This window comes from Tenebrio molitor, chromosome 1, assembly GCF_963966145.1.
Source record: "Tenebrio molitor chromosome 1, icTenMoli1.1, whole genome shotgun sequence".
Taxonomy (NCBI): domain Eukaryota; kingdom Metazoa; phylum Arthropoda; class Insecta; order Coleoptera; family Tenebrionidae; genus Tenebrio; species Tenebrio molitor.
This window is the reverse complement of record NC_091046.1, coordinates 4,475,999-4,493,167: the sequence shown is the minus strand read 5'-3', so window position 1 is coordinate 4,493,167 and position 17,169 is coordinate 4,475,999. Positions and strand designations below refer to the sequence as shown.

The 17,169-nt window shown below is 39.8% G+C and overlaps 5 protein-coding genes and 1 long non-coding RNA gene across 13 annotated transcripts in view; 5 read left to right on the top strand and 1 right to left on the bottom strand.

The window, feature by feature from the left end:
• The window catches only part of LOC138141632 (calcineurin-binding protein cabin-1-like), a 35,351-nt gene extending 28,996 nt beyond the window's left edge, over positions 1 to 6,355 (top strand). For 3 of the 5 annotated variants that reach the window (XM_069062357.1, XM_069062355.1, XM_069062356.1), the window contains exons 13-25: positions 53 to 197; positions 244 to 386; positions 434 to 1,235; positions 1,285 to 1,474; positions 1,527 to 2,312; positions 2,366 to 2,540; positions 2,708 to 2,901; positions 2,955 to 3,118; positions 3,169 to 3,403; positions 3,455 to 3,583; positions 3,635 to 4,549; positions 4,600 to 4,980; positions 6,086 to 6,355. In XM_069062357.1, coding sequence (XP_068918458.1) covers positions 53 to 197; positions 244 to 386; positions 434 to 1,235; positions 1,285 to 1,474; positions 1,527 to 2,312; positions 2,366 to 2,540; positions 2,708 to 2,901; positions 2,955 to 3,118; positions 3,169 to 3,403; positions 3,455 to 3,583; positions 3,635 to 4,549; positions 4,600 to 4,980; positions 6,086 to 6,274 — 4,448 coding nt within the window. In that variant the 3' untranslated portion in view covers positions 6,275 to 6,355. Of the gene's footprint in view, positions 1 to 52; positions 198 to 243; positions 387 to 433; positions 1,236 to 1,284; positions 1,475 to 1,526; positions 2,313 to 2,365; positions 2,541 to 2,707; positions 2,902 to 2,954; positions 3,119 to 3,168; positions 3,404 to 3,454; positions 3,584 to 3,634; positions 4,550 to 4,599; positions 4,981 to 5,134; positions 5,199 to 6,085 lie in introns of all 5 variants that reach the window. The other 2 variants (XM_069062359.1, XM_069062358.1) reach the window with 2 other exon arrangements.
• Positions 6,356 to 6,382: 27 nt separating this feature from the next.
• On the top strand, positions 6,383 to 7,245 carry LOC138122079 (proteasome assembly chaperone 2). Its single transcript, XM_069036222.1, has one exon. The coding sequence runs from the start codon at positions 6,485 to 6,487 to the stop codon at positions 7,208 to 7,210; it is 726 nt and encodes a 241-aa protein (XP_068892323.1). The 5' UTR covers positions 6,383 to 6,484; the 3' UTR covers positions 7,211 to 7,245.
• Positions 7,246 to 7,709: 464 nt separating this feature from the next.
• On the top strand, positions 7,710 to 9,137 carry LOC138122066 (zinc finger protein 782-like). The gene is made up of 3 exons (XM_069036209.1): positions 7,710 to 7,901; positions 7,955 to 8,565; positions 8,613 to 9,137. Exons 1-3 carry the CDS (start codon positions 7,779 to 7,781, stop codon positions 9,091 to 9,093), a joined length of 1,215 nt encoding a protein of 404 aa, XP_068892310.1. The 5' UTR covers positions 7,710 to 7,778; the 3' UTR covers positions 9,094 to 9,137.
• Positions 9,138 to 10,482: 1,345 nt separating this feature from the next.
• LOC138122085 (uncharacterized) lies at positions 10,483 to 13,266 on the bottom strand. Its single transcript, XR_011156339.1, has 2 exons — positions 13,129 to 13,266; positions 10,483 to 11,960 (listed from the first exon to the last, which is right to left on the bottom strand). It is a non-coding gene; the product is annotated as an uncharacterized lncRNA (long non-coding RNA).
• LOC138122067 (zinc finger protein 813-like) lies at positions 11,511 to 12,913 on the top strand. The gene is made up of 3 exons (XM_069036210.1): positions 11,511 to 11,647; positions 11,697 to 12,286; positions 12,333 to 12,913. Exons 1-3 carry the CDS (start codon positions 11,525 to 11,527, stop codon positions 12,811 to 12,813), a joined length of 1,194 nt encoding a protein of 397 aa, XP_068892311.1. The 5' UTR covers positions 11,511 to 11,524; the 3' UTR covers positions 12,814 to 12,913.
• A 753-nt stretch (positions 13,267 to 14,019) lies between the features above and the next one.
• LOC138122069 (zinc finger protein 501-like) lies at positions 14,020 to 17,169 on the top strand. Of its 4 annotated transcripts, XR_011156332.1 has the most exons (6): positions 14,020 to 14,578; positions 14,629 to 15,215; positions 15,262 to 15,743; positions 16,309 to 16,465; positions 16,519 to 17,045; positions 17,094 to 17,169. XR_011156332.1 is itself a non-coding variant. In XM_069036211.1 (3 exons), exons 1-3 carry the CDS (start codon positions 14,456 to 14,458, stop codon positions 15,740 to 15,742), a joined length of 1,191 nt encoding a protein of 396 aa, XP_068892312.1. In that variant the 5' UTR covers positions 14,020 to 14,455; the 3' UTR covers positions 15,743 to 16,145. The 4 variants fall into 4 exon arrangements, 2 of the variants coding, with proteins under 2 accessions (XP_068892312.1, XP_068892313.1); XR_011156333.1 differs by lacking the exon at positions 16,309 to 16,465; XM_069036211.1 differs by lacking the exons at positions 16,309 to 16,465; positions 16,519 to 17,045; positions 17,094 to 17,169 and having other exon boundaries at positions 15,262 to 16,145.

Genomic DNA, 17,169 nt, shown 5'->3' with positions numbered 1-17,169 from the left:
AAGTTTCTAATTATGTTATTTTGTAAAATGTAGTAATTGTGATTTTGCACAGTTGATTCTTTAAACGAGGACAAACGAGCGCGTTTAGTTGAAACATTGGCGAAGATCGTTTGCAAGAAATTAAACTCCGACAATTCGACCAGGGCATCGTCGGGGTGCGTAACTCCGTGGATATTGCTGCATTATATCTTAGTACGGTGAGTATCTGGGTTGTGAAGTAGCAAGTAGTAATGGAAGTTGAAGGGAGGAACATCGCCAACAGGCCAGTAAAAGAGTCAGCCATATAAAAACCGATAAAAGTGAGAACTTTGGTGACACTTCGGACGCTCAGAACGACGAGTTGCCCCCATCTGTCGCGATACTCTTCTCGGCTCACGAGTTTTTGGGTGAGTTCGTGAGTAACGTGTCGAGGCAGTTGCACAGCTTTCGTCAGGTCCGAAGGGATGGTGCCTGGCCGGGAACGGAGAACTACTCCATTTTATCTTGGACACGATCCTCGACCGCCTGGACACTCCGATCTTGGAGCCGCTCCGCGAAAAAATCGACATCCACATCGAGCAGGCCCTGTTCTGTCTCTACCAACACCCCAGCAAGAAGAACAAAGTGTCGCGCCACCTGGCGGACCACAACGTCGACCCTCTTTCACTGACCTGGGAGCGAGCCTTCCAACTGTACGACTTCTACGGCCCCGACTGCCTCCCCGAGTTCAACTCGTACAAGAACGTCTCCATATCGGCGGACTTGGAGCAACTGCTGCAGAGGATCACGGCTCTGGTGCCGCCGTCGATGGACCCACAACCGCACATGGCCAAACTTGCCGACTTCATCCACGGAAGAACGAGCGACCTCCCCGAACCCATCAACTTCTCCAACAAAATGCGCGCCATCTACTACCTGATAGGCGACTACTACTTCAAGCAGAGGGAGTTCAACCGCTGCCTGAAGTATTTCATGATGGACCTGTGCATAAATCCGACGCGGGTCGACTCGTGGGCTTGCATCGGCTTGAGCTACTTGAGCCAGTTGGAAAACAAACTCAACTATTGCAAAAGACTCAAGAACGAAATGGAGTTTCTGGATAAGGCGAAGTGCGCACAGGTCAGTTTTAAGAAGGCTCTGGACTTGGAGAAGGACCACATCATGCTGTGGATAGAGTTTGGGTCGTTCGAATACATGGTGCACTCCTTCTGTTCGAGGGTTATGAAGTCCGAGTCTGACACTTTAAGCATGGAGAAGTTGGTAGACCTGGTGACTGTACTTCGTGCATTAATCGGATATTTCCAGATTTGAATATCTTGAAAATCAGAAAAATAATTATCTGGAGAGTTCGGGACGGAGTTTTGAAAAGGCGATCCAGTTGTACCAACCTGACGAGGGTGAGGCGGACGAGAGGTGGTTGCAATATTATATTTTGGGGAAAGTTGCGGAGAAGAAACAACAAGAACCCAACGAGTATTTGAGGTATTACGTTACGGTAAGTGGAGTTCAGGTGAGAGAGGAAAAGAAATGATTGTGTTGAATCTAAGGCGAGCAAATTACTGCACGAAAACAACGCAATGTATCCGGAGAAGATTAATTATCACAACCCACAACATTTAGCAGTGGAAGCGTTAGAGTTGCACTATAGAGTAAACGCGTCAATATTGAAGTATTTGGAGTTGCACGAGGGCAAAGAAATACAGAATTCGATCGGGAACACCTTTAAAGAGCACTTGGAGAAATCATTTTTCCCAAAAAAACCGATGGTCAAGCAGGTTGTTTTGCCAAATCAGCCACCTCTGACCAACGGCGTCAAAGAAAATGTCGGTAAAGCAGTTCCGGGTCCACCGCCAGATAAAACAAAACATGAGGAGGTGATGAAGGAGGTTAGAAGCTGCCTGGACGACCTGTTGGGTAAAGTGGACGAAAACGTGAAAGAGCAATCAGAGAAGGATTCGAATAAGAAAGTCGAAACTGAAAAGGATTCGAGTAAGAAAGTGGATACCGAGAAGGACGCCGACGAGTTGAGCGACGTAATTATGATCTCGGATTCGGACGAGGAACAACCCAAATTTCAGCCTCCGGCTCAAGAAGAGAACAAAGAAGCGCCGATTCAAAGTAAGACAATAGGAAAAGACGTCCAAGAGTTCCTGGACAAGATGATGGAAGAAACTATGAAGAAGACCGAAGAGCAGGAACCCGATTCTGACACTAGTGTCACAAGCAAGAACGTGGTGGAGGTCAAAATCGAAGATGTGAAAGTGGAGAACGGGAAAGCAGAGGTGAAGGTCGAAAAATTGAAGAGTGGAAGCGAAACTGAGACTGACATTAGGGTAATTTAGTTTCGTAAAGTTGGTATTGGAGAGTGTGACAAAGATTATTTTAGACGTCAGTCGACGAGTCGAGCAGTTCTCCGAGCTCTTCAAGCAGTTCATCCAGTAGTTCAGATTCGGACAGTGATGACGACAGCAGTTCGTCGTCGACGTCTTCGTCCTCGGAAACCACGAATGGGAACATGTCGAATGGAGAAATTCTGGCGATGGTCGATCGGTGTATCATTGGTAATTGAAATTCTTTCAAATCCCTCAAATTGAGGTCCTTTGAAGTGTCCTGAACATACTGACCTTGAGAATAGGAACTTTAGTTTTATTATGTTGTCGATGACATATGACAGATATTTGAACTCGAGATAAAATGTGTTTTATTTAAATTATAATATAACTTTTAGGTCTGGAACAATGTGTGATACGCCTTCCACAAAACTATAAAGCTCTCTATCGACTTGCGCACTTGTATTTCAATTACAAAGCGAAGAAAGATCTGAACAAGAGCAAGCAGTTGTTGCTGGGCGAATATACCTGCAAAGGGGGGCACACGATCACGGGACTCTTTTCGGACAGAAAGAACCACAATTTCTTTAACGTTTGTTCTTTATTTTAAACAAATCGTTGGGTTAATCTCGCGATAATTTTTAGGGAATCTGGCGAATCCCGTCGAGCGAGATCGACAGACCTGGGTCTTTGTCGGCCCACATGAGTCGCTGCATAACACTTCTTTTGCAGATTTTACGGGCAACAAACGACAACAAACTGCTACTAGATTTGTCAATGCTGTTCAGGAAAACTCCAGATCCGGACAAGTAATTGTGTAACTAGTTGTTTTTCATTCAGGATTATTTTGCCGTTTCAGAATTTACATAAAAGACTCGGAAAGGTTGCAATTTGCCGATCAGGCCATGGCCATGTGCGTGCAGTGTTTGAGATCGCAAATACAAAATGTCCCCAACATGAACGACACTGCTGTTCAGAGGCTCTTGCAAGACATTTTCCGGTCGTACCAAAGAGTACAGAAGCACGAGGCCAGCAAAGAATCCACATTTGCGTCGATGTTGACCGAGGTTTACAAGAAAATGAAGAAGGGAAAGGTCAGTTTTTGGTTGGTTTAAAATGTCGCGTATTCATGTTTGAATTTTTAGCAGATCCCGGAGAACGCGAACGTGCTGGACCAGGCGACGAAATTCTGCCAACAGAACCGCTTGGTCGAGAAGCAGAAGCGCCAGATGCAGACCCAAGCGGCGCTGCTGCGGGGTCCCGGAATAACAAACGTAATAAGAGCCAATCGGCGTTTGATGTTGGCACTACTGTTTGTTTTTCAGCCGCCGGTGTTGCCCGCTCCATCTACCGTCAACCCCATCAGCCAGGCGCCCCTCAAAAGACCGGGAGTCGGGAGGCCGCGAGGCCGGCCCCCGCTGCCGAAGGTTCCCGGCCAGGCGCGAACATCCAGAGGGCGCAGTCCGAACGTGTCGGCCAATCCCTTCTGGCAGAAGTCCCTGATCGAACAAAACGCCACTTACAACTACCTCAAGCACTATCAGGAGGAGTTGATCAAGCAGTACAGCCAGAGCTTGAGTCTCTCGCAGCTGACACAGTTGAGTCAGTACTTCAGCCAGAACCAGTTCGCGAGCGCTCTGGCGCAGAGTCAGTTCAGCAACCAGTTCATGTCGGGCCAGAGCTCGATGCTGAACAGTGCCAATATGATGAAGCAGATGGGCTCGAGTCAGTTCAGGGCGGCGCATCTCGGAGAGACGAGCAAGGGTGCGCCGTACAAGAAGAAGAGCGAGCAGTTGTCTATTTTACCGACGGGGTTGGGGATGGAGTCGCTCAAGTCGTACAGCGGGTTGGAACAGACGGCCAAGGCGGCGAACTACAAGAAAAATTTGCCGCAAACTATCACTTCGGCGGCGCAAGCCACCACCATCACGAAAGTCAAGACGACCGTTCCGACCAGTCTTTATGGCATGAACCTGCCGCATCCGTTGGCTAGTCACCAGGCGCCGATCAATCTAGGCAACAAACCTAAGTCGTACCCTGCCAAGACGGACAGCCCGATCACGCATTCGGTGACTTCGATGAGTCAAACCTCGGTGACCAAGACGAAATCTGTGTACACCGCCAGCGGTTTCAAGAACATCTACAGCGGAGGAGTCAACTATTCCACTGCCGACATCGCCAAAATAAACAAACCCGGCGTGGCCCCCACCAAGACGACCCCAAGTTCGCAGATTTTCAAGGTGAGTGACGGCAGCGCCACCTAGCTTGAATACAAGCGTCGTTGTTTCAGGAGCCCATGATCTCGAAGGCGCACTCCAGCATGCACCACAAAGTGTTGGACAAAGCGACGAACATTCTGATGAAGGAGCGCCCCAACATCTCCATAACGCCGGTGCTGCAGAGCGCCATACCGTTGATCACCACGTCGTCATTCATGACGCTCAACCAGTCGAGTTCCGGCAAGACGCTGCAGGAGAAACTCGCCGACAAGCAGAAGCAACACTCGACCAAGCAGCTGGGACGGCACATCGAGGCCGAGATCATCAGCACCCCCATGGGACAGACTCCTCTCAAGAAAAGCTTGAACATTCCCAGCATCCCGTCCTCGCTGACGGTGTCCAAAGCGTCGACGTACAAGTTCCCGGCGGAATCGGGCATCTCCATAAGTCAGGTGACCGCAGTTCTTTTCTAGACTCTCGTCAAAATCATGCTCATCACGTGTTTGTCGAGTTGGCTTCTAGATTGTCGTTTTTGTTTTTTTGTTAATTGAGTCGATGTGATCATTTACTCGTCATTCAAATTTTCATTACATCTTTAACTCCTAGAACACGACAATCCCATCTGAACAACCCAACATTTGGAAACCAGCATTATAGACTGTTGCGCCCAGTAAGTCAACATTATATGTAAAACGAGGAATCGTTGTTTTGTTCTATTAAGTTTGCATTACGTACAGTAGTTGACCAGTTGCCAATTATTACATTTTGTTCAAATTCCTAAACTATTTGACACAATTCATTCACAAACATTTCTGTTGTACGTCTCGGCTAAATCGATCGCATTGCACTTATCGTTCAGTGACCACTCACCACAAGATGTAATAATTGATCAAAGTGGCAACGTCAGTGGATTTTTATAATGGACACGGTAGTCAAAGCCTGTAGAATCGTAGCTTAGGAGTAGCAGCTGCTTTGATCTAGTAGGTATGGTGGATTTAGTTGCGATCTAGTTATTAGAGTTGTTTAGTCTGCGGTCCGCGGTGGTCGCTAACAGTGTTCATTTTGACGTTGCCACTTGTCGGTGTACGTCCAGAGGATCCAAAAAAACTTATACACGCAAGTCTAGCATGTGCACGTTTCGTTGATCATCATTGGGACAAACTGAAAAATCACAATAAAAACAAATGCATCGTGAATTGTCGTTGCGCAATATTTTTGTCGCAGCTGTTATGTCAGTGAAGTATTCTCAAGGTGTAAGTTTTTAATGGTTTCCCTGTTTTGTTCTTTTTGCATGGACGCCGTTCTCGAGTATTTTTCTTTGTTATAATTTATTTGATTTATTTCTTCACCAAGTAATCTGGGAGTTATCAAACGAGAATATTAAATCGTTTTGGGTATTTCTTACTTTTGAAAAGTGCATCAAAGCGACTAACACTATCTTGTATTGTCACTACAAGCTCAGTAAGTGGTGCAAATAGAATTTGAGAGAAACACTCAAAATATGAATATGTTTTTAATTCTTGTATGTTTAAATTAATTGCTTTGTAACGTTTCAAGATTCCGGTTACTCAGCCCTACAAGAACATGGAAGCTATCAACTTACATCAGAGGAAAGAGCCCCAACACAGACTCGCAAAGCCCGCCAGCGAGGCCTCTTTGCAGCCAAAACTGCCGCTGTCTCTAAGTGTGACGAAAAAACCGGAAAGGAAGCCGTCGTCGGACGATGATGTGATATTAATCGAATGATAGTATTAGTGTATTCAATTAATAGTATTAGTGTCTGTACCGTAATGAATTTTTACGAATAAATCGTTTGCATTTTGCAAATATTTCAAATATCCCGCTCTAGCAGCGACCGACATAACCTCACATTCGGTTGTCAACAAGCGATGATACTGCTTGTCATCGATAATTTGAATATTTTTTGGCGAAGTGTTCGTGCGTTGAGCCTCAGCTATGGGGGAATTATTCAGTTTTAAGCGAAAAGTCGACTTGGAGAATTTCACACTGCTTATACCAAGTGTTTCTGTCGGAAATGTCCCACAACTCACCGTAGATTTGTTAATAACGTCGCTGGATTTCAAGAAAGCTGCGACTATTTGGCACCCCGCCATCGTGTCTTCAGTGGGGCCAGACCCGTACGAACTGAACGGGCCGGACATGTGCACAGCGTGCGAATTGTACGTAAATGAAGACTTGAAACTGGCCCTCGTTCAACTAAGGTCTGCAATTCATTTTAAGCTCGCGACGAAGTTTTTCAAGGATTTGAAAAATTCGTTGTTGCGATTTAAGCTCAAAAATGTGGTGATTTTGACGAGTTCCTTCGATTATGAGCTACATGTGATCAGTAATAATAAATTTTACTATGTCAGCAATCAAGATGTGGGAGATGTGATGAAGAACTTAAACATTAAACCTAAAGAACCAGAGTTTAATGGCAAATACCTAATCCATGGGGCTGGTTTTGCAGTGAAATTATTTGAAAACTTGGAAGACAGCTTCAAGTGTACCATTTTGATTAAATATGTGTCAGAGGGAGACAACAGACCTGACGCGATTGCCACACTAGAAATGTTGTGTAGGTTCATTGACACACTAAAAACATATAATTTAAAAACCATCAAGTTTCCCAGTTCCTGGAATTGTGTATTTGGTGGACCCCCACCTATAGGAATGTATTAAATTGACTTAACATTAAAACATATTTTTATTATAAAGTGGAGTTTAATATACAGCGTGACCAACAATAACTGAGTCTGTTATGAAACAATTGAAAAATATTCGTGTTTTTTGTCTCTCGCAATTGACAGTGACCGGATGTTGTAATTTGACACGAAATTAGAATAATTGTTATTTGTATATTAAGGTTGCGAAATCGTTCTTTGACGTACCGAGAGAAAAATTGTCGCCGAGGCAGCCAATCTCAAGGTCGCTAAAGGATTTCGCAGGCAAGGTGTGCAACAGAAAATTTGTCATTATAAAATGAACACGTAAAATTTCCTTCACTGTCAATAAAAATGTTTGCCATGATGCCATGTTCTTATGTATATCGTGAATTCGTGATCATCACCTAAAATTGTAACAAGATAAAATTCTAGAATAGACGAAATTTCATTGGAGCACCTCCCGATAATGTGGACTTGACAGCTTTTTGAATTTGCCGCTATTATTGCCATGTTGCCATAATCCGTGGCCATAATAAAATCAAACATAACCTAAAATTGTAGAATAAAAAATTACGAACTATAATATGGATATAAGGTGCCGTTTGTGCTTATACAAAACAGAACAGGATGAATCTGTAAATATTTTTACCTTTGGTAAAAACAACGAATTAATCTCGGACACGATAATGAGTTTTGTTCCAATTGAAGTAATCCTCTTGTTATTATCTTTTCCCAAATTTTTCATTACCAATGTTTTTAGTTGTCCCGTGACGACAACCTTCCACAAGCAATCTGTAAAGTTTGTATACAAAAACTTAACAGAATTATTGAATTTCGAATGATAATCTTAAATTCTGATGCTAAATTAAAATTAAAAAGTCAAAAGATATTTGTTGGTAGACTTAAGGAAGCACTCTCTGCTGCCATTAAAGGGCCTCATAAACTCGTCCAAAAGAATGAAAATCAGGTTTGTGATGATTCTGCTAGTTATGAGTCTGAAGAAATCAAGATTGATATACATGATGTCCAGCTAGATGATGTTAAGCTAGAAACAGAAACAGAAAATAAGCTTGAACCAGATGACACTACTAAAGAGCAAAATAGTGAAAGAACTGCAAGTAAATCGGGCGCAAGGCACAGAGAATATAAACGTCAAAGTAATAAAAAATTATACAAATGTGAAGGATGCGACAAAACGTTCCAGCGAAAATCTGCATATATTGTGCACGACAGAACCCATACTAGAGAAATGCCATTTCGCTGTGACATTTGTAATAAAGGGTTTCCACAAAGATCCTTAATGGTTTACCATAGGAGAATCCATTTAGATGAACGACCATTTAAGTGTGATGAGTGCCCAAAAGCTTTCAAGTATTTTTTTTTTAAATAAGTACAATCTGCCATGTTCAGGTTTATAGGTTTCAGTACTATCTAAGGAACCACAAAAGAATCCACCAAGGAATCAGACCTTACAAATGTGACTTTTGTGACAAAACTTTTATACGAGTGGGCAACTTGAATATTCACAGGCGTATACACACAGGTGAGAAACGTTATATTTGCGAATATTGCAGCAAAGGGTGTATTACGCTCCAAGCGCTCCAGCAACACCACAACGTCCACAAGAAAGGAGCCTACATTCCATGTCCCAATTGTGGTAAATCCTTCTCTAACCGTTACTATTTAAATTGTCACATGAAGATTCATAATCCCATCAAGCGCCATACTTGCGACACATGCAAGAAGAGCTTTACCCAAATGACTCTTCTAAAGATACACATGAGGACGCATACCGGCGAGACTCCATATTCTTGCACCTTGTGCGACAAGAAGTTTGTATATAAAATAATACTTCTTCGGCACGTCAAGAACGCTCATTCTGTGTTGCCACTAATGTGACCTAAGATTTTGAGACGATGCAAAATAAAAACTGCTATTCTACAGTCTGTTTTTTAATCAAATAACCTGTTGATTAGGTCATTAGGTTTGCAATAATAAAATTTTACTAAATTTAGGGAATTTAACTATATCCATTGGCTATTGGTCTGTACCACAATTACCTGTTAACCACTCTCTCCTTTAATAACACTGGACTTTAAATAAATTTGAAAGATCTTTGGTGTAAGTTTGTTGAACTTAATTTAAAAATAAAGAATAGACCTGAAATTTCATTGGCGCACCTCGTTTTAATGTGGACTTGAAATCAGTGACAGCTCTTTGAATTTGCCGCTGTTTATGAGGCCTTCAATTTATCAATAATTGCCATGTTGCCAAATTTAAAATCAAACATAACCTAAATATTTAAGATTTTTTTTTAAATTACATTGGAATATGAGTATAAAGTGCCGCTTGTGCTTATTCAAAACAGAACGAGATGAATTTGTAAATATTTTTAGCCCTGGTAAAAACAACGAATTAATCTCGGACACGATAATGAGTTTTTTTCCCATTGAAGTAATCCTTTTGTAATTTTTTTTCTCCAAATTTCATTATTATCATTACAAATTTTTTTAGTTGTCTCGTAACGATAATCTTCCACAAGCAATCTGCAACGTTTGTGTACAAAAACTCAACAGTATTATTGAATTTCGAATGATAATCTTAAATTCTGATGCACAATTAAAAAGTTTAAAAAGTCAAAAGATAATTGTTGGTAGACTTAAGGAAGCACTCTCTGCTGCCATTAAACGACCTCAAAAACTCGTCCAGAAGAGTGAAAATCAGGTTTGTGGTGATTCTGCTAGTTGTGAATCTCAAGAAATAAAGCTTGATATACATGATATCAAGCTTGAAACAGAAACAGAAATTAAGCAAGAACCAGATAACACCATTAAAGAACAAAATGTCAAAGGAATGCATGATAAAATCCATATTAGAGACCTACCTTTTCGCTGTGACATCTGTAATAAAGGGTTTGCAGCGAAATGGCGTATGGTTTACCACAGAAGAATCCATTTAGAAGAACGACCTTTTAAGTGTGATGAATGTACAAAAGCTTTCAAGTATATTTTTTTTTCTTTAAATAAGTACAAACTCTCATGTTCAGGTTTAAAGGTTTCAGGCCTCTCTAAGGATGCACAAAAGAATCCACCAAGGAATCAGACCGTACAAATGTGACTTGTGTGACAAAACTTTTAGACAATCAGGTCACTTGAATATTCACAGGCGTGGACACACAGGTGAGAAACCCCATATTTGTGAATATTGCAGCAAAGGATTTACCACTAGCCACGACCTTAAGCGACACCACAACGTCCATAAGAAAGGACCCTACATTTCATGTCCCACTTGTGGTAAATCTTACGCCAATAGTTCATCATTAAGAATTCACATGAAGATTCATAATGCTGTTAAGCGCCATACTTGCGACACATGCAAGAAGAGCTTTACCCTAATGGCTTTTCTAAGGAGGCACATGAGGACACATTCTGGCAAGACTCATTCTTGCACCTTGTGTGATAGGAAGTTTGCATATAGGAAAATGCTTCTTTGGCACATCAAGGAGGATCATTCTGTGTTGCCACTGATATGATGTAAAATTATATTGCCTTGCCAAAATTAACAAATTTTTTTTCATGTTAAATTTTTTCTTGGGATGGCTCTCAACAGGAGTTTAGTAAATTAAAAAATAATATTAAAATATAATTTTATAAGAAATTGGATTGTTTTTTTTTTTTGCGTACCACGATTACTTGTTAACACTAGCCTTTGAATAATGTCGCAATAATATTCTTTCGTGGAAGTTTGTTGAACATAACATCGTTAAGAACAGAACTCAAATTTAATAGTTATTTACACAATTAGTGGGATAAAAGCAATATTACAGGACTCGAGTGTGAAGATTGCAGATGACGAGGGCGTTAGCCCGAGTTCATCTGTAATCACACGAGTTTCCTGTAATATGCTTTAGCCCACGTGTTATGTACAAAATTTTATCTAAGACCGCCCCGAATTAAAAAAAAAGGTAAATCTTATTTATTTCCGCCAGTTTCATTACACCACTCAGTGGAATAATAACTTACTTATCCCACTGAGTGGGGTAATGAAGCTCATTTATCCCACTGAGTGGAGTAATGAAATGCGTCCGGTAATGAAGTTCCTTATTCCACTCAAATGAGTGGGATAAGTGTCATTTATCCCACGGGATTAGATAAATTAATTTTGAGCAACTCTTGATTTAATTAGTGTATTTCACACCAAGACAACTCTTTGAATTTGCCGCAATTTATGAAACCTCTGATTTGTCAATCATTGCGATGTTGCCAAAGTTAAAATTAAACATAACCTAAAATTGTAGAATAAAACTAAAAATTTCAAACATCATTTTGATATGGATGTAAAGTGCCGTTTGTGCTTGTTCAAGACAGAACGGGATGAATCTGTAAATATTTTTACCCCCGGAAAAAATAAGGAATTAATTTCGGACACAATAATGAGTTTTGTTCCCATTGAAGTAATCCTTTCATATTTTTTTTTCCAAATTTCATTAGCAATCTTTTTAGTTGTCTCGTGATGACAATCTTCCACAAGCAATCTGCAACGTTTGTCTACAAAAACTCAACAGTATTATTGAATTTCGAATGATAATCTTAAATTCTGATGCACAATTAAAAACTCAAAAGGTAATTGTTGGTAGACTTAAGGAAGCACTCTCTGCTGCCATTAGACGACCTCAAAAACTCGTCCAGAAGAGTGAAAATCAGGTTTGTGATGATTCTGCTAATTATGAGTCTGAAGAAATCAAGCTCGATATACATGATGTTATGCTAGAAACAAAAACAGAAAATAAGCTTGAACCAGATAACACTATTAAAAGGCAAAATAGTGAAAGAACTGCAGGTAAATGGGGCGCAAGGCACAGAGGATATAAACGTCAAAGTAATAAAAAATTATACAAATGTGAAGGATGCGATAAAACATTCCAGCATAAATCTGCATATATTATGCACGATAGAACCCATACTAGAGAAATGCCTTTTCGCTGTGACATCTGTAATAAAGGGTTTGCAGCAAGATCCTTTATGGTTTACCATAGGAGAATCCATTTAGATGAACGTCCATTTCAGTGTGATGAGTGCACGAAAGCTTTCAAGTATTTTTTTTTAAATAAGTTCAATCTGCCATGTTCAGGTTTATAGGTTTCAGTACTGTCTAAGGAACCACAAAAGAATCCACCAAGGAATCAGACCCTACAAATGTGACTTGTGTGACAAAACTTTTCTACAAATGGGTGCCTTGACTATTCACCGGCGTGGTCACACAGGCGAGAAACCCTATCTTTGTGAATATTGCAGCAAAGGGTTTACTACTAGCCAAGCGCTCCAGCGACACCACAGCGTCCACAAGAAAGGACCCTACATTGCATGTCCCACTTGTGGTAAATCTTACCCCAACAGTTTATTATTAAAATGTCACATGAAGATTCATAATGCAGTCAGGCGCCATACTTGCGACACGTGCAAGAAGAGCTTTACCCTATCGGCTCTTCTAAAGAGGCACATGAGGACGCATACCGGCGAGACTCCATATTCTTGCACCTTGTGCGATAGGAAATTTGTATATAGAAAAATACTTCTTCGGCACGTCAAGAACGCTCATTCTGTGTTGCCACTAGTGTGACCTAAGATTTTGACGCAAAAATTACTATTATATAGTCTGTTTTTTAATCAAAGAACCACGACTTGTTGATTTAGGTTTGCATAAATAAAATTTTACTAAATTTGGGGGAATTTAATTATATCCATTGGCTGTACCTGCCAACGCCTGTTATTTTTAATGTCCTTGAAGGTACGCAAACTCATAATTATTTAAAATTTGAACGTGCCTCCCAAAGTGAGACATTAAATAAATTCTCAAATTAGTTGATATTAACATGCCGCGCAACTAATATCTTTACATAACCTAAATTTTTATATGTATTAAAAAATTCTTCACCTTACGTCAAAAGTGTATGTTGTGTAAGCGTGGAGGGTCATCTCAAGTCCTGGGGTTCCCGGTTGGTGTGTAGCAGAGCCGAGTAGAGCCGAATGCTGATCAGGACAGCCGAACGACCCTGAAAGGAAGAGGGGGTCGCGCGACCTGTCGGAAGGAGAGAAGGGTGGATCGGATCGGAATTCGGGGGCATTCGGGAATGATTCGAGATGAAATAATGTCCGAGCAGTGTAAAAGGGTTTCAATATATTAGTTAATCCCGTTAAACCACGGATGATACGTTAAACTGTGGTTTTGTTCCGTACGGTTCAGTAAGTTCTTACAGTTGCCAGCTCTATTTTGGGTGTAAATTGTGGTTTTGGTTATTCTTTGATTAAAAAACAGACTTTATACATGTATAGGTATGTAAGTATGTGTATAATATGGTGTCAAAGAAATATGCTTATTCATTGCGTCTCGTAAGGGTACGATTATGTTGGAGCTGCGATGAGCGATAAGAGCGAAGTACCATTGTTTTCAAATGGCAGTTCGCTCTTATCGCTCATCGCACCTCCAACATAATCGTACCCTAAGGCCGTCAAGAAGGAACATTCCGTGTCGCCGCTGATATAACGTAAATCGTAAAATTATATCTATTGTCTTGCCAAAATGAACAGATTTTTTTTCAAGTTAAATTTTTTCGTGTATTGGCATTGGGTGACTCCCAACAGGAATTGACAAGTATGTAATATTAATTTTATTAGAAAATGGATTTTTTTGTTCGACACTGTCAGAATTTGAGAATTTTCTTCTGTGTGAACGGATTTTAATAAATTTGACAAACTTGTCAAAACGAAACGTCAAGCTAATTTTAAAGATTTTTAGCAATTTGGAGCCTTTAAGAGGCTCGTCGAGCAAAAAAACGTTGTATTCAACTCGTTCTTGTGTAATTTTGGCTTTTTTTGGCATGAGTGGACCAGTTTAAAACTCGAGTGAAACGAGAGTTTAAAGGTCCACGAGCTCGTTAAATAAATAACTATTTTTTGTCTACCACGATTACCTGTTCACTGCACGCTTCTTTAATAACACAAGACTTTGAATAATGTTGCAATAATATTCAAAGGTCTTTCGTGGAAGTTTGTTGAAAACTTCGCTAAGAACAGAGTAGAATGAAATTTAAATTTAATTTGAGCAACTTGCAATTTAATAAATGGATTCGATTCTAGTGACGGCTTTTTGAATTTACCGCTATTAATGGGATCTTTGATTTGTTAATTATTGCCATGTTGCCAAAATTAAAATCAAACATAACCTAAAATTATGGAATAAAAACTAGAAACTACATTGGAATATGGATGTAAAGTGCCGTTTGTGTTTATTCAAAACAGAACGGGATCAATCTGTAAATATTTTTACCCTTGGTGAAAATAACGAATCAATTTCGGACAAAATAATGAGTTTTGTTCCAATTGACGTAATCCTTTCTTAACTTTTTTTTCCAAATTTCAGTACCATTGTTTTTAGTTGTCTCGTGACGACAATCTTCCACAAACGATTTGCAACGTTTGTGTACAAAAACTCAACAGTATTATTGAATTTCGAATGATAATCTTAAATTCTGATGCACAATTAAAAAGTCAACAGATAATTGTTGGTAGACTTAAGGAAGCACTCTCTGCTGCCATTAAACGACCTCAAAAACTCGTCCAGAAGAGTGAAAATCAGGTTTGTGGTAATCCTGCTAGTTATGTGTGTGAAGACATCAAGGTGGATATAGATAATGTCAAGCTAGAGATGGATGACATCAAGCTAGAAATAGATGACACTATTAAAGAGCAAAATAGTGAAGAAAATGAAAACAAAAAAGGAGCAAGACATAAAGAATATAAACAGAAAAGTAAAAAAAAATTATATAGTTGTGAAGAATGTGGCAAAACATTCCGGTATAATTCCCAGTATGTTGCCCACAATAGCAGACACACTGGAGAAATGCCTTACCACTGTGACATCTGCAATAAAGGGTTTCTGGTGAAATGCTTTATGCTTTACCATAGAAGAATCCATTTAGATGAACAACCTTTTAAATGTGATGAGTGCACAAAAGCTTTTAAGTATATATTTTTTTAAATAAGTACAATCTCATGTTCAGGTTTAAAGGTTTCAGGCCTGTCTAACAAGGCACAAAAAAATCCACCAAGGAATCAGACCTCACAAATGTGACTTGTGTGACAAAGCTTTTGTACAAAAGGGTACCTTGCTAATTCACAGGCGCCGACACACAGGCGAGAAACCCTATATTTGCGAATATTGCAGTAAAAGGTTTGCCAGTGGTGATGCCCTCAAGCAACATCACAGGATCCACAAGAAAGGACCCTACATTCCATGTCCCATTTGTGGTAAATCTTATGCCAACAGATTATTATTAAAAGGTCACATGAGGAGACATGATCCCGTCAAACGGCACACTTGCGAAACATGCAAGAAGAGCTTTCACGAATCGACTGGTCTAAAGAGGCACATGAGGACGCATTCCGGCGAGTCTCGATATTCTTGCATGGTGTGTGATAGGAAGTTTGCATATTTATATGCGCTTCGTGGGCACGTCAAGAAGGCTCATGCTATGTTGCCACTAGTATGACGTAAGATTTTGAAGCCCTGCCAAAACTACTAACGGGTGTTTTTTTAAATTTGGCGTTGAAGAGGCGATTGTGAATGCACTACACGGGTTACGGATCACGGATCAGCTGTTTAAATCTTACATTTTTACACGGGTGGTGCGCTCTCAATCCACTCTCCAACGCCAACTTCGACGCCAGATTTAAAAAAAGACCCGTTATACAGACTGAAGAATAAAATCGAGGACGTAGGTATTTCATATTATATACAGATTATTCACCGTAGAGTTCCCGCGAAAATTTAATGTTATGCATCTAAAGATAACTATTATTTAGAAACGACCATAAAATCTTTGAATTCTTGGAGTGTATTGGAGTATTGGGGAACCCCACCAAAGAATGTATAAAATTAAATATTAAATCGATTTTTAATTTTTTATACCTTAATAATACGATAATTCCTACTCGCTTAATCAATAACAGTTGTGACAGCAGTGAATTGAATTTCCGGGACAAAAAAAAGGATTATTACAATGTTGCCAAATATTGAAATTGAATGCATCATAACATTCATAACCTAAAATTGTAGCAAGATCCTAAGCAAGATACAATAACAAGCAAATATGGATGCAGAGTGTCGTTTGTGCTTATTCAAAACAGAACGGGATGAATCTGTAAATATTTTTGCCCCCGGTAAAAATAACGAATTAATCTCGGACACGATAACGAGTTTTGTCCCCATCGAAGTAAACATTTTGTAACATTTTTTTTTTTTTAATTTCTTTACCAATGTTTTTAGTTGTCTCCTGACGACAATCTCCCACAAATGATCTGCAACGTTTGCGTACAAAAACTGGACAGTATTATTGAATTTCGATCGATAATCTTAAATTCTGACATAAAATTAAAAAGGCAAAAGATAAATGTTGCTGCCACAAAACAATCGCAAAAGATTGTCGGACAGAGTGAAAATGAAATTTCTGGTGCATTTGATGACATCAAGTTAGAAATAGATGATGTGAAGCTGGAAATAGATGAGACCATTAAAGAGCAAAATGGTGAAGGAAATTCAAATAGAGAGGGGGAAAGGCACAAAGGTTGTATACCACAATGTAATAAAAAATTATACAGATGTGAAGAATGTGATGTAACATTCAAGTTTAAATCTAAATATGTTCTGCACAATAGAAGGCATACTGGAGATATGCCTTACCATTGTGACATCTGCAATAAAGGGTTTCCAATGAAGTATCTTGTGAGGTACCACAGAAGACTGCATTTTGATGAACGACCATTCAAGTGTGAGGAATGCACAAAAACTTTCAAGTATTTTTTTCTCTAAATAAGTACAATTGTTTATGTTCAGTTTTAAAGGTTTCAGGCATCTCTAAACATGCATAAAAAATTCCAACATGGAGTCAGACCGTACAAATGTGACATGTGTGACAAA

What these genes read in the sequence shown, in the direction of transcription:
- LOC138122079 (XM_069036222.1), top strand. Translation starts at nt 6,485, where the DNA reads ATGGGGGAATTATTCAGTTTTAAGCGAAAAGTCGACTTGGAGAATTTC.
- LOC138122067 (XM_069036210.1), top strand. Translation starts at nt 11,525, where the DNA reads ATGGATGTAAAGTGCCGTTTGTGCTTGTTCAAGACAGAACGGGATGAA. An exon ending in TGAGTTTTGTTCCCATTGAA is followed by an intron (nt 11,648 to 11,696) that starts GTAATCCTTTCA and finishes CAATCTTTTTAG; the next exon opens with TTGTCTCGTGATGACAATCT. An exon ending in GAGTGCACGAAAGCTTTCAA is followed by an intron (nt 12,287 to 12,332) that starts GTATTTTTTTTT and finishes TCAGGTTTATAG; the next exon opens with GTTTCAGTACTGTCTAAGGA.
- LOC138122069 (XM_069036211.1), top strand. Translation starts at nt 14,456, where the DNA reads ATGGATGTAAAGTGCCGTTTGTGTTTATTCAAAACAGAACGGGATCAA. An exon ending in TGAGTTTTGTTCCAATTGAC is followed by an intron (nt 14,579 to 14,628) that starts GTAATCCTTTCT and finishes CATTGTTTTTAG; the next exon opens with TTGTCTCGTGACGACAATCT. An exon ending in GAGTGCACAAAAGCTTTTAA is followed by an intron (nt 15,216 to 15,261) that starts GTATATATTTTT and finishes TCAGGTTTAAAG; the next exon opens with GTTTCAGGCCTGTCTAACAA.
- LOC138122066 (XM_069036209.1), top strand. Translation starts at nt 7,779, where the DNA reads ATGGATATAAGGTGCCGTTTGTGCTTATACAAAACAGAACAGGATGAA. An exon ending in TGAGTTTTGTTCCAATTGAA is followed by an intron (nt 7,902 to 7,954) that starts GTAATCCTCTTG and finishes CAATGTTTTTAG; the next exon opens with TTGTCCCGTGACGACAACCT. An exon ending in GAGTGCCCAAAAGCTTTCAA is followed by an intron (nt 8,566 to 8,612) that starts GTATTTTTTTTT and finishes TCAGGTTTATAG; the next exon opens with GTTTCAGTACTATCTAAGGA.